The sequence below is a fragment of the Muntiacus reevesi genome, chromosome 17, assembly GCF_963930625.1.
Source record: "Muntiacus reevesi chromosome 17, mMunRee1.1, whole genome shotgun sequence".
Lineage (NCBI taxonomy): Eukaryota > Metazoa > Chordata > Mammalia > Artiodactyla > Cervidae > Muntiacus > Muntiacus reevesi.
Genome location: NC_089265.1, coordinates 56,653,395 through 56,665,701, shown reverse-complemented (window position 1 = coordinate 56,665,701; position 12,307 = coordinate 56,653,395). Strand labels below are relative to the sequence as shown.

The window sequence follows — 12,307 nt, the reverse complement described above, 5'->3', positions numbered from 1 at the left end:
TTACTATGTATCTCCAATTTATTATACATGTCTACTTGGTCTAAATTGTTACAGATAGAACTTAAACAGGTAAGCCACTTAGCATTTAATCTTGCAAGTGAAATGAATTTAATACCTCTCTCATAACTATCATAAAATGAAAGAGAATGACCTGAACAAACATTTGTGTCCCCAAAAAAATTCCTGTGTAGAAACTCTAATCCCTGAAGATGGTGATTTTAGAAGGTGGAACCTTTGAGAGATGATTAAGACATGAGGGCAGAGTCCTCGTGAATGAAATCAGTGCTCTCGTTAAGAGAAGCTCCAGAGAGATCCCTAGCCTTTTCTATCATGTAAGCACACAGCAATAAGGTACCAGCTATGAACCAGAACGAGGACCCTCACCCGACCACGCTGGTGCCTTGATCTTGGGATTCCCAGCCTCCAGAACTGTGAGAAATAAGTTGCTGTTGCTCATAAGCTACTCAGTCTGTGATACTTGTTACAGCAGCCCAAACAGACTAAGACAGAGACAAATAACTTCAGGTCTCTGGAACTTACTACCGACCTCGAGAACCATGAATATTTTGTTGGCTGTCTCTATCACATGGTAGAGTTGACATATATGCTCATGTCTCAGGTTCTTCAAGGCATCAATTTCTGTTTTGACCCGAGGCAAATCACTCTGTGACAAAACATTTTATAAAAAGAGCAATAAACTTATTTGGAAAATATTCCAAGTCCCAATCTCAATAAGTCTAATACTAAATAGCAAAAGCAGTCACTGGCCTCAAAACAATTTGCTCAACAATACAGAAATAGAAAACAAAGGCTTATTTCTGTGTATATTTTCAAGAGGACCTGAGGGTTTTACAAAAGAAAAGTTCAATCTGAGGCAAGAATACAACATCCAGAAAAAATAAAATAACCTCACTCCCTTTAGAAGGTTAGCATTCCAAACAAGGAAAATGATAGGAACACTATCCAGTGTGCATGTCCAGGCTACCCCTTTGGTCTCCGCAATGTCCATTAAGAAGCATGATGAAACCTATGGCTGATCCATGTTAATGTTTGATAGAAACCAGTGCAATACTGTAAAGCAATTACCCTTCAATCAAAAATAAATTTTTTAAGAAAGAAGCCAGCTGAGTTAAAAATTGGTGAGTGTAGATAAAAGGTATTCACTATCTCAGTCTTTCAACTTTTCAAAGAGCTTGAAATCTTTCAAAATAAGTTGGCTAGGAGGAGGATAGCCAAGTTGAAAAAATTTTAAAGTCCACAGTAAAGGTAAGAATCCAGATATCCATGGAGTAAACAAGTAATATTTTATTAAAAAAAGGGACTCAATCTAATGATCAGTGGTTTAAGATCCAATTAACTTAGGGCCATGCAACCTGATATTAGCTCTTAACCAAAAAGTTGTAACTTTAACTATTCTGATATGATGATCTTTTCTTCTTTTTGGGGGGGATGTGGTAATCTGATGACTAAAACCCTGAAAGTAATCAAAATATTTTTAAAGTCCTAGGAAGTAAATAAAATAAGCATAATAACAACAGGAAATATAAAAGCCAGTTTAAAATTAATGAATTAATATCATCATATTGATGCTTTAGAATAAGTTTTGAGTACTAGTATGCTACATTTGATAATAACAATTCACATTTTATCTGCTATTAAGGTGTTTGCTGGGTCAAGTAAATAAGGTACACCAAAGTTATAACTGAAGTTTAAATTGCTTAAGGGAATTAATCAGTTTTATAACCAACATTTAAATGATCAAGACAAATTATTTTTAACATCTTTTTATTAGTTTAATAAACATAATATTGAGCATTGAAAACAAAAATACTGAAGGAGAGCCTGAATTGTCAGTTGACAGGTTATTTAAAATAATTCTGCTATAGATCACTTCGTGATTTTGGCATGTATTTCAGAAGGAGTTCAGAGAATTGAGTGATACTACTATAATACGACATTCTCTTCAACTTATTTATATATGTTAATCAGCACTTACATCCTTAAAAATAAAGTAACAATTCACATTAAATTCTGCCAGGTTCCTCTGTCCACGGAATTTTTCAGGCAAGAGTACTGGAGTGGGTTTCCATTTCCTTCTCCAGGGGATCTTCCCAACCCAGGGATCGAACTTGCATCTCCTGGGTCTCCTGCATTGGTAGGCAGATTCTTTATCTGCCTGCCAATATACTTTACCTGAGATATTCTTTATCTCAGTGGAGCCACCAGGGAAACCCTTTTAAAACCACAGATTTATACATAACTGGCTATGGAAATGTTATTTTAATAAAAGGGCAATAACTAGAACATTAGAGAAAATTCAGGTTGTAATGCACAAAACTGATCCATAAATATTTTTAAAATAATGTTAAACTTACCCCTAGCGCATTTTTATCCATGATTTTTATAGCTACCATTTCTCCAGTGAGGATATGGCAGGCAAGTTTGACCTTTGCAAAGCCACCTAAGTAAAGGAAAATGTATTATGAAGAGATAAGTGAACTAACTTAAATTATCATCAGCAGACCAAACTGAAAACTCAAGCACAAATACCATTCCATGTACTTTATAAAGCTCTCTTGAGCTATATTTTCCTGAACTTTGGGGCCCTTTTTTACATATTGCTTCCAAAGCGTTAGCCATGATCCTAACTTCTCTTTATCCAATGACTGGCTAAAGATTCCTTTTTGCCATTATAGGACATCTTTAATTTTGCAATTAGGAAGAAGTAGAGATTTGTTTTATAATTCTTTAGAAATCTGTTTTATAATTAACATTGCAATTAAACCTGCTTTTTAATTAACATTGTCAAAACACCGTATAAAGTTGCAGAGACAAAAGACAAATAATATGAAACTTCTATTCAGTTTTAAAACTGAAAAACTAAGCAATTATGTTTCAAAATTGGCTCAAAAGCTGGGTAAATATCTACATTCAGGTATCTGAAAGAAACAAACTTAGTACCTCTAAAAAGAAGTTCCCAAAAGTCCCTCCCATGGTGTTCCCCATCTCAGTAAATGGCAAACTCATCTTCCCAGATCAGACCAAAAGCCTGGAAGTCATCTTTAGCCCTTCTCTTTTGTCTCACACCCCATACCCAACCCATCAACATAGCTCATTAACCTAGGCACTATGACCAAAAAAAAAAAATAGCCCATTGGCTCTGTCTTCAAAAACTTATTAATGTTTATCTTAGGGGAAAGGAGGCAGGCACTGAATGGAAACATTCTATGTCCTGATCCAAACATATGGGCATATGTGAGTCAAAACGCCACCAAATGTATTACACTTTGCTTATTTTACTGTGTATTATGTCTCAATAAATTATATTTATATATACACACGTGTGTCTGTATGCAGAAGCCCACCCCTTTCTATACACAGAATTCCACGACCTTCAATTCTATCACCATCCGTGTCACCATCATCTCCAGTATCACTCACCTAAATTACTGCAGTAACTTCCTAACATCTATCTGCTTCTGCCTCTGCCCTCTCCCATCCATTTTTTCCACAATCAAGTAGCCAGAGTGATCTTTAAAAACAAAAGGTCAGATCACTCCTTGGCTCAAAACTCTCCAGTGACTTTTATTCTTAATAAAATGAACTGCAAGACCTTTCCTACAACTCACCTCTCTTGCTCAACTTTTTCTTACTAAAATAAGTTCAAAATTTTTTAAACTATGCAAGTTAGGCTAAAAAGCTCATGGTTTGGCAGAAACCAACACAATATTGTAAAGCAATTATCCTTCAACTAAAAATAAGTAAATTTTTTTTTCATTTTTAGTCTTTATTGAATTTTTTATAATATTGCTTCTGCTTTTTTTTATTTTTTATTGAAGGATAATTGCTTTACCTAATTTTGTTGTTTGCCGGAGAGGGTGTGGAGAAAAAGGAATGCTCTTGCACTGTTGATGGGAATGTAAATTGATACAGCCACTATGGAAGATGGTATGGAGATTCCTTAAAAATAAGTAAATTTAAAAAAAAGAAAAACAGCTCATGGCTGTCCCATTTCACTCTACTCTCAAATGGATGACCTATTCTCTTCAAGAAAAAATTAATTACCTGTCCCAATAGTTTCGTATAATTCATAGTATTTGAGAAGTTCATCATAATCTTTCATGGTCCTCCTGGAAGTTTACTCAAAATTATAAAAAGAACCTGTAAGACAAAACAGTACACAATCAAAGAGAGAAATACTAAGAGATTATCTCCTTACTCTTGTAACTACAAATATAAATAAGTCTCAGGCATATAAACCATATTGAGAAAACTGACTAGCCATAGGAAAAAACAAAACAAGATAAAACTAGATTCCTCTCACTCCATACATAAAAATCAATTCCAGATCAAATAAAGACAAATATGAAAGGTAAATATTTAAAAACTTTTAATAGAATATTGTTATCATTTCAGGATAGAAAAGGGTCCTTTAAATAGGCAGAGAAATGGTTTATCATAAAAATAATCAGACTGGGATGTTCTCATCAAAATTTGAACAATGTTTCCCACAGGACTTATCCATGACCATGTAAAGAATGTTCCTATGTGAAGCAGTTAAAACTATTTTCTTTTAATATTAATTTTTATTTATTTATTTGGCTGCTCTGGGTCTTAGTTGCTTGCAGGATCTTTAGTTGTTGCTGCATGCCAATTCTTAGTTGCAGCATGTGGGATCTAGTTTCCCGACCAGGGTTCAAACCCAGGCCCCCTGCATCGGTAGCACAGTCTTAACCACTGGACCACCAGGGAAGTCCCTGAAGCAGTTAAAACGATAATGGCCTTTTATTTGACAGACTGCTGCTTTCTCACCAATGACACCCCTAGCGCTACCTCATTGCTCCCACTTCCTTCTCCCTCAGCTAGACAAAAGGTGAACTGCTCATGCTCTTTGATAGAATCCATTCCAAAACTGGTCCTCGTTTCCCCAGCGCAAGCTCAAACCATATAAGCCCCTTTCAACTCACTCTTATTGAGATGCCCAAGATCCTAGGGAGCAGGGTTCCTCTTGCTGCAGCAAGCTAAGGACACCCAATGTTTTTAAATTACAGATGTGTTCCTAATGGTTTGTAGTTCATAGGCCTTAAGAAAAATTGCTAACTTGAAAAGAATGAGAGGAAGAGAATTCCAGAAAAAAAGAATGTAGATGCAAAGATCCCAGAGGAAGAAAAGGCTGACATGTACTGAACTGAAGCTGCTTTCAGAAGTACCAGTGCTGGGACAATTGGTTAGGCATGTGGGGAAAAAGAACACTGCATCTCTACCACACACCACACACAAAATCAATTAGAATAAAGACTTTAAAGACAAATGTTTAAAACATATACAGATAAGGCCTTACTCATACCAGACCTATAGCTAAGAGTGGCAAGAGGAAGAGCATGAAGATGACAATTAGAAAAGTAAGAAGAATATAGCTTCATGGAAGCCAAGAAGGAAGGGAAAAAAGCAAAACTAGTAAAAGAAAACTTCTAGGAAGCCAATTTCTAAATAAATTGGGAAGCGCTCCTATACAGGTCAAGTCCTGGGACCTGAGTTTAGGTGCTGCAAAGTGGAGCTTCCTTATAGGTAAACCAGCACAGCACACCAAGGGATCTAGAGATCACCAAGGGCTTTGAGCCAAGACCTAGCTAGTGATGAACTCCTCCTTTGCTGGTATGACTCCTGAGCCCAGAGCTCCCCGTGGCCTAGCAGCGGACTGGGTATGGCAGCACAGGGTTCAAGACCCCAGGACCCCCCTCTCTGCACCACTTAGGTAAGTATATGCACAGCCAACTGGGGCTCGGGTAAAGTTCCACCTGGAGAGGACAGAACGCATGCCTATCGTAATTGCTACCACTCCGTAGTGGAAACCTGGGGCTGGTGCTCCTTTCTAGAGCCAGAAAGCCTCCCTTACCAACACGGAGAGTTTTAGCAAATCTGCTGAAGGCTCTGGGATCAGTTATGTGGCCAGCATCATGCTCACTAACTTTTAAGTTCTCTGTCCTTCATCCTGGCTCTTCCAGAGCCGAGGGACCAGCATGTTATTAAATCTTAATAATGGTGGTGACTTTGGAAGACCTAGAGTATGGTCTAGTCTCAACCTCAGGACTACGGTGAGTTAGTAAAGGAAAAGACAGAGTAACAGGGAAGGTTTTTACTATAGTGAAGATGGGCCATCTTCTTAAACTGAGGTGGAGAAAACACTGAATGAAATTATCAAAAGCCCAAGAGCCACAGATCTTTTTTTAATATCTCTTTAAATATCCTCTTAAAATGCTTAAATCTGATTCCATGAGTCATTTTACTTGGAGATAAAAGGTAGGTTATTTAGCAAGTAAAAATACCTTCAAAAATCTGGTCAGTGAAATAAACCCTAGAGCAAAAGTTCTGGAGGGAAAAATATCAAAACTCAAGAAAACAATCAGCTTAAAAAATGGTTTTAGTAGCAATGTCAAAGTTGAAATAGCAAGAAAGATAAAGATAATGGAAAAAAGACCAAGATCCAGTAAACAATATTGGTCATTTTCTAGGAAGAACTGGCATTGGACCAACTTAATAAGCAGGTTGAACTTTTAATCTAGCTGAATCTGCACAAATAGCCTAGGCAAACAAAAGAAGGAAAGTCAGGTCCTGATGCTAATAGAAAGCTGGTGACATAAAATGAAATATTTCTGCTTCCATTCGAGTGGCAAAAGTTGTTCTAGGCAAGGAGACAGTACAGAGGACATATTTATTCTTCCTGGGCACCTGAGATACAGGGTGAGAAATATCCTTAACAGCAGTATGAATTCAGAAAGCTTTTAAAGCGCATTTGTCACTGGAGCAAATTGGGAATAAAGTGGAACCACACCCCCAAAGACAGGAATTACAGGACTAAGAACTTTTAAAACAGGTAAAAATAGCAGTAAAATATAGAGGTAATACAAGGCTAAGAAATCCTTGGGATCCTAATGAGGGAGAAGAGAGTGACCAGGATATTGGAAATGGAGGGATGTTAGGCTATAAATCTGTTTAGAAAATTGGCTGATATAAAAGTAGGCTATCATGTTCCTTAGAGAGCAGAGCCTCAACTAATGCAATATTGGGGTATTCAGAACATGGGGGTTAAAGAGGAAACACAAACAGACATTATGAAGCTTAAAAACCATGAAATGGAAAAAGTTCCCCAGTGGCCTAGTGGTAAGGATTCCAGCCTTTCACTGCTGTGGTCCAGGTTCAAGCTCTGATGGGCAACTGAGATCTTGCAAGCCGCATGGCACAGCCAAAAAACAAACTAACAAAAGATCATGAGATGAAAATAGACAAAGGAAAAGAAACAGGTCTTAGAAAATATAAGATTCTAATGGCCACCATGCACATGCCTAAATTCCATACCAAAGACTGGGCTATTTTAAATTGCCACTCAGAAAGCAATTGGTATGATGTTGGAATTGATTTTCCCAGATAAAGGACATAAGAGCACCTTAATCAATGTATTGACAGATTTTTCCCAAATGAGTTTTGAACTTTCAGGTTATAGCCTTCAGTCAACTAGCAGAGATCGAACTGCATCAGTTTAAGACTGAATTACATACCTCCTCTTTTTTTGCTACCTTCCATTTGCTTATCTACTCCCTTCCCTCAAATCATACCATGTCTTCAGAGAAGTAAAACTAATGTGGGCCTAAATTATATCTATTTAATCCAACTAACATTATTTTTGCTACTGTATAAGAAAACTAATGTTAAAAAAAAAAAAGAAAACTAGTGTTTATATCGCAAACTGCTATAATGATAGCAGATTTTACTTGGCTTGTGGAAGTAGAATTGGTTCTAAATATTCTTAAGTCTCCTCGCTGTTTATCCTCTAGAGTCTGGAAATATAGAATAAGGACATGTGACTGGAGTTATCTGGCTGCTGCTAAAGGAGGTATATGATTAGTTAAATGTGGAAGGGAACCTCCCAACTGTGGTTAAAGAAGGGAGCTAGACCCCAATCAGACACCTGATTGTCCTTCTGAATGTGACTAAATAGAACTGGAGCTATATAAAATTGTGGACCTGAACTTTTCTGAGGAAACAAGGAATTGCCTAGATAGTGGGAGGAAGTTTATCAGTAAATTTTATAGGATAGCAACAAATTGGAGGCATTTTCTTACCAACATAGTCTTGTTTGGGCTATGCTATTACCTGCTGCGTAGCACATTTACGTTATCTAGTGAGCTTGGTAAGACATTGATGCTGCGAATATTTCACATGAGAAGCAGAATACAGAATGTCTTACAATATGACCTTAAAATACATTTAATTAACATCCAGTTCTGCTCCCTTGCAGAGGCTTCTGGGAGCACCAACTGAGAGGCATTCATTCCCAAAGGCAGCAAGAGATTGATCTGATCATCTCATTGGTCCACAGTGGATCTACTGAAAGGATGGATCCACTGGTGAGACAAGCCCATGAAGATGCAGTGAGGGCGTTTCTGATTTATCCCACACAGCACAAAAATAGAAACCAAAATATGAAGAAAAAAGTGAGGAACCCTAGTCTCTAAGCAAAACTCCAGGCACCTGTGATGCTGCCCCACCTTCCCCCTTTCCCTTGCGATTACCAAAGAGAAATACCAATGGCGACGCTCAATAGTTACTCATCCTAGGAATGAGAGGGGCCGGACCACGCCCCTGGGACGCGCTCCTTTGGCAGTCTCCCTTCCCCTGGTCTTTCCGTGAAGGCCACTTCTTCTACTCCTATAACATTCGGTGTATACTCCCCTTTAGTGTAGGTCTCTGAAGCCACTACTTTGAGAAGGTGAAGGAAGAGGAAGCCTTTGGACTCTGAAAGAGGGGTGATAAGACATAACACATTTCCTTTTTCACTGAACTGCCCCAGTAAATTGAGCTGTAGGAACAGAAACAACTTGAAATCCTTCTTTGATCGTCGTTCTCGGAGACCGTCAAGGTCGTGCAAACGTGGAATGGGAATTCACATCTGTCCCAGCCTCCTAGGTGGCAAGCGCTTCCACTGCACACCTCATCGATAATCCGGAGGCGTGTACGATCACTATCCCCACTTACAGCGGAGAAAACCGGGGGTCGGAAAGGCTAATTATCTCATCCAGGGAACCGAACTCGTAAGGCGGGGGCTCCAGGAAGTCTCCCAAACTCCGGTGAGCCAGCAGCACCGTGGGCTCAAGCCGCTGTCCCCCGCGCTGCGCACTGCCGGGGCCTCGGCCCTCACCCACGCGGGACGCACTGACCTGCGGGCGGAGGGCTGGGAGGGGCTGAACCAGGCAGAAAGACAGACGCACCGGACCGCAATCCCGGAAAACCTTCGGGATGGTCAGGCTCTGGCCGCTTCCGCCCGCCAAGGGAATCAAACCTCGCGCGCCGGAAGGGGCGGGGCGCGGCGGGCCCTGCGAGGAGGGGGCGGGGCGGCCCCTGCGAGGAGGGGCGGGGGCGGGGCTCATCGGGGGGGGCGGCCCCTGAGAGGAGGGGCGGGGGCGGGGCTCATGGGGGGGCGGGCCCTGCGAGGAGGGGGCGGGGCGGGCCCTGCGAGGAGGGGGCGGGGCGGGCCCTGCGAGGACCGGGCGGGGTCGCTCGCCGGCTGAGAGGGGCCGTCAAGTCTCGGTGGTCAGCCTGGAGTGTGACTGAGGGCGCGGGAAGACTTGCCTGGTGGGCTGGACGTACAGAGTTTCCACATATTTAAGCTTTCTTAAGTTCTCTTCCCTAAAATTAATCTGCGGAGAAGTCACTGGTGGTGAAGGTTCTCATTTTCGTCCTCCTCTAGCCTCACGGCCCTTCGCTCATCCAGCGAAAGACAAGTGTACCTCTGCCCTCCTTCATCTTACTATAAACTGTGTTGCCGCGAGGAATGAAATCCCCAGGAGCCGTTAGATAACTCAAGGTACCAGAAACACCAACCTAGCTTCACTGTAAAGCCCTTCTAATGCGTTTTACCGTTTGGTCGTTATTTAGGTGACTTTCACGCGATGTATGAATTACAATGTCATAATAACTCGATCCTGACATAAAAAACATTATAGCAAGAGGAAAGGAAAAGTATTAAGTATAAATTTATACACGTGTTTTCAGGGGCTTCCCTGGGGGCTCAGACGGTAAAGAATCCGACTGCAATGCGGGCGACCTGGGTTCGATCCCTGGGTTGGGAAGATCCCCTGGAGGAGGGCATGGCAGCCCACTCCACTAACTGAGGAGCCTGGTGGGCTGCAGTCCACAGGGTCACAAAGACTCCGACACGGAGCGACTAACAGCGCAGCATACTACAGTGAAAGATTTTCAAGCAAAAAAAAAAAAAAAAATACACTAAGATAACATGTGTGGAACCGAAATATGAGTTAGAGGGGAAATAAGCAAGTTAAAAAAGAAATCGCATATTTTGTGTATTTTTTAAGTAATAGTAGGTATCATCTGGTATTTCCAATCCATTGGATATCTTCAAAGGAGTTATTGCTTCACTTTCTGAGGTTTACAGTAAACAGTTGTTCTAAAATACATAAATACAACTAACCCCAAAATTAAAACTTTTGCGGACTATGAAAATCATGAAGAGAGCGTGCGCGGTGGAAAGTGATTCGGTGTTTACAGCCTCGCCCCAGCATTATGACAATACAGTTGAAACCTAAAGGGCTAGGTTTTAAAGATGACACACCTCTAAAGAGTTTGGAAGCCTTGTAAAGGCAGCTTTATGCAACTTTCGCCAGGAATTAGGGTTAGCAAGGTCGCAGGGATTCAGCGCTCTAAGAGGGCACGGAAGGTCCTGGTCATCCAGCCGAGAGCCGGAAGAGACGTTTCTATAGCAGAGAGCGGCCCAGTAAACAGAGCGGGTCCTCGCTTCCCCGCCTGCGCGTGAGCAGTAGTCGCAGACTCGGAAAGATGGCGGAGGAGGAGCTAAGAGACAAGATCCCTTTGGTTCTGGAAGACCTCCTGAAAAAGTGGAAGTTTTATCAGGTCCTCGGAGCCATCCAGGCAAAGCTTTTGCAAAAGAAGGAACAGAGGAATGGAAAAGCGGTCAAGTTTTAGCGACTAAAATGGTTCCTCCATGATTCCTAGCCAAAAACTGTGTGACGGCATGCACCGACCCCAGACAACTGAAAGTGAAACCTCTTGGCTTGAAAGTGCCAGGTAAACATTCTTTGGCCTGTGTTTTAGTCATCTAGAGGATTAATGGGGTGAGTTTACTGGTACAGTGGACCATTGCAAGACAGCTTGAATAAGATTTTCAGTGATGTCTTTGTGAAAGTAACCCTTCAAACCATAAAAACCCTTCCTATTGTGGAACCTCATGTGGCCTGGGGATTTCCAAATCTGAAGTCTGTTCGGAAACTCATCTATGGAAGTGAACGCATCAGTCAGGTGAACCAGCAGCTGAACTAAATAAACCCAGAATATCTGAAATCATAGTGCATTTGGAAGCATGTGTTTTTGTTTTCTGGAATTGTTACCCAATATCTTCAGAGTTTATTTTCTCCTCTATCTTCAGAAACTGGAGGCGGAAAGTTCAGGGAAAAGATGGTGATATTGGAACCCCATTTCCAAGGAAAAGTTCCTGTGTGTTTTTTGTGTTGGTCGCTTTCCACCTCTGAAACCAACCAAAGACTCATGCCATGGAGGAGGGATGCTTTGTCACATCTTCTATTCTGGGGTTAATGAATGAATACCTAAGCATAAATACAAGACAGCAGTGGACCAACCCCAGGGGGCGTACTTGAACCTATTAAGAATGCCATGGTAGGGGTGGGGAGGAAAAAAGAAAAAAAAAAAAAAAGAATGCCATGGTAGATTACTTAGTCCCTGTGCCATCTATGAGTCCGGGAAATGCCCACCATTTAGTTCTGCTGGGTTTCAAGATGGAATTTTCTGGTTTTCCTGATGGTTTCTTAAAACCCAAGTCAGGGAAGAGTGAGCCAGTTTCTTGGTTTGGCATGGATGAAATTAGCACCATTTGGTCTTTCAGACTCCGGACAAACAGCACAATTGGACCCTTTCCTTATATATTCTAGAATCCAGAAGTATTGCCCTCTGCAGGTAGACCAACACTCGTGGAGATGTTAGACCTAAAAAGGGGTTCTGATCGTGCTTGTGTTTGTCATTGGTGTCCATCCCTAAATGGGCCTTGCCTCTGCTCCTATCACTCATAGTTGCTTCAGCTTGCCATCTAAGTAGGCGGCGAGGGTGTGCCAGGCCAAGCTTAAGAGCTAAAAACATGCTTAACTATTGTGTTCCCTGGTCCTTTAAGATCAGCTCTGCTGCAGTTTGGGTTCATGGAGTGCTCAAACGTGTTAGTCCAAAATCATACTGCTTGCTACCTGACAGGTCAATAAATGGAGAG

The 12,307-nt window shown here is 41.1% G+C and overlaps 1 protein-coding gene across 2 annotated transcripts in view; it reads right to left on the bottom strand.

Annotated features, from left to right (window-relative positions):
- Positions 1 to 9,335, bottom strand: part of MELK (maternal embryonic leucine zipper kinase) — a 70,159-nt gene extending 60,824 nt beyond the window's left edge. The window contains exons 1-4 of one of the 2 annotated variants that reach the window (XM_065907992.1): positions 9,216 to 9,335; positions 4,066 to 4,161; positions 2,376 to 2,461; positions 548 to 664 (exon numbers count right to left, since the gene is read on the bottom strand). In XM_065907992.1, coding sequence (XP_065764064.1) covers positions 548 to 664; positions 2,376 to 2,461; positions 4,066 to 4,123 — 261 coding nt within the window. In that variant the 5' untranslated portion in view covers positions 4,124 to 4,161; positions 9,216 to 9,335. Of the gene's footprint in view, positions 1 to 547; positions 665 to 2,375; positions 2,462 to 4,065; positions 4,162 to 9,033; positions 9,113 to 9,215 lie in introns of those variants that run through there. The other variant, XM_065907993.1, reaches the window with a different exon arrangement.
- Positions 9,336 to 12,307: the final 2,972 nt, after the last annotated feature.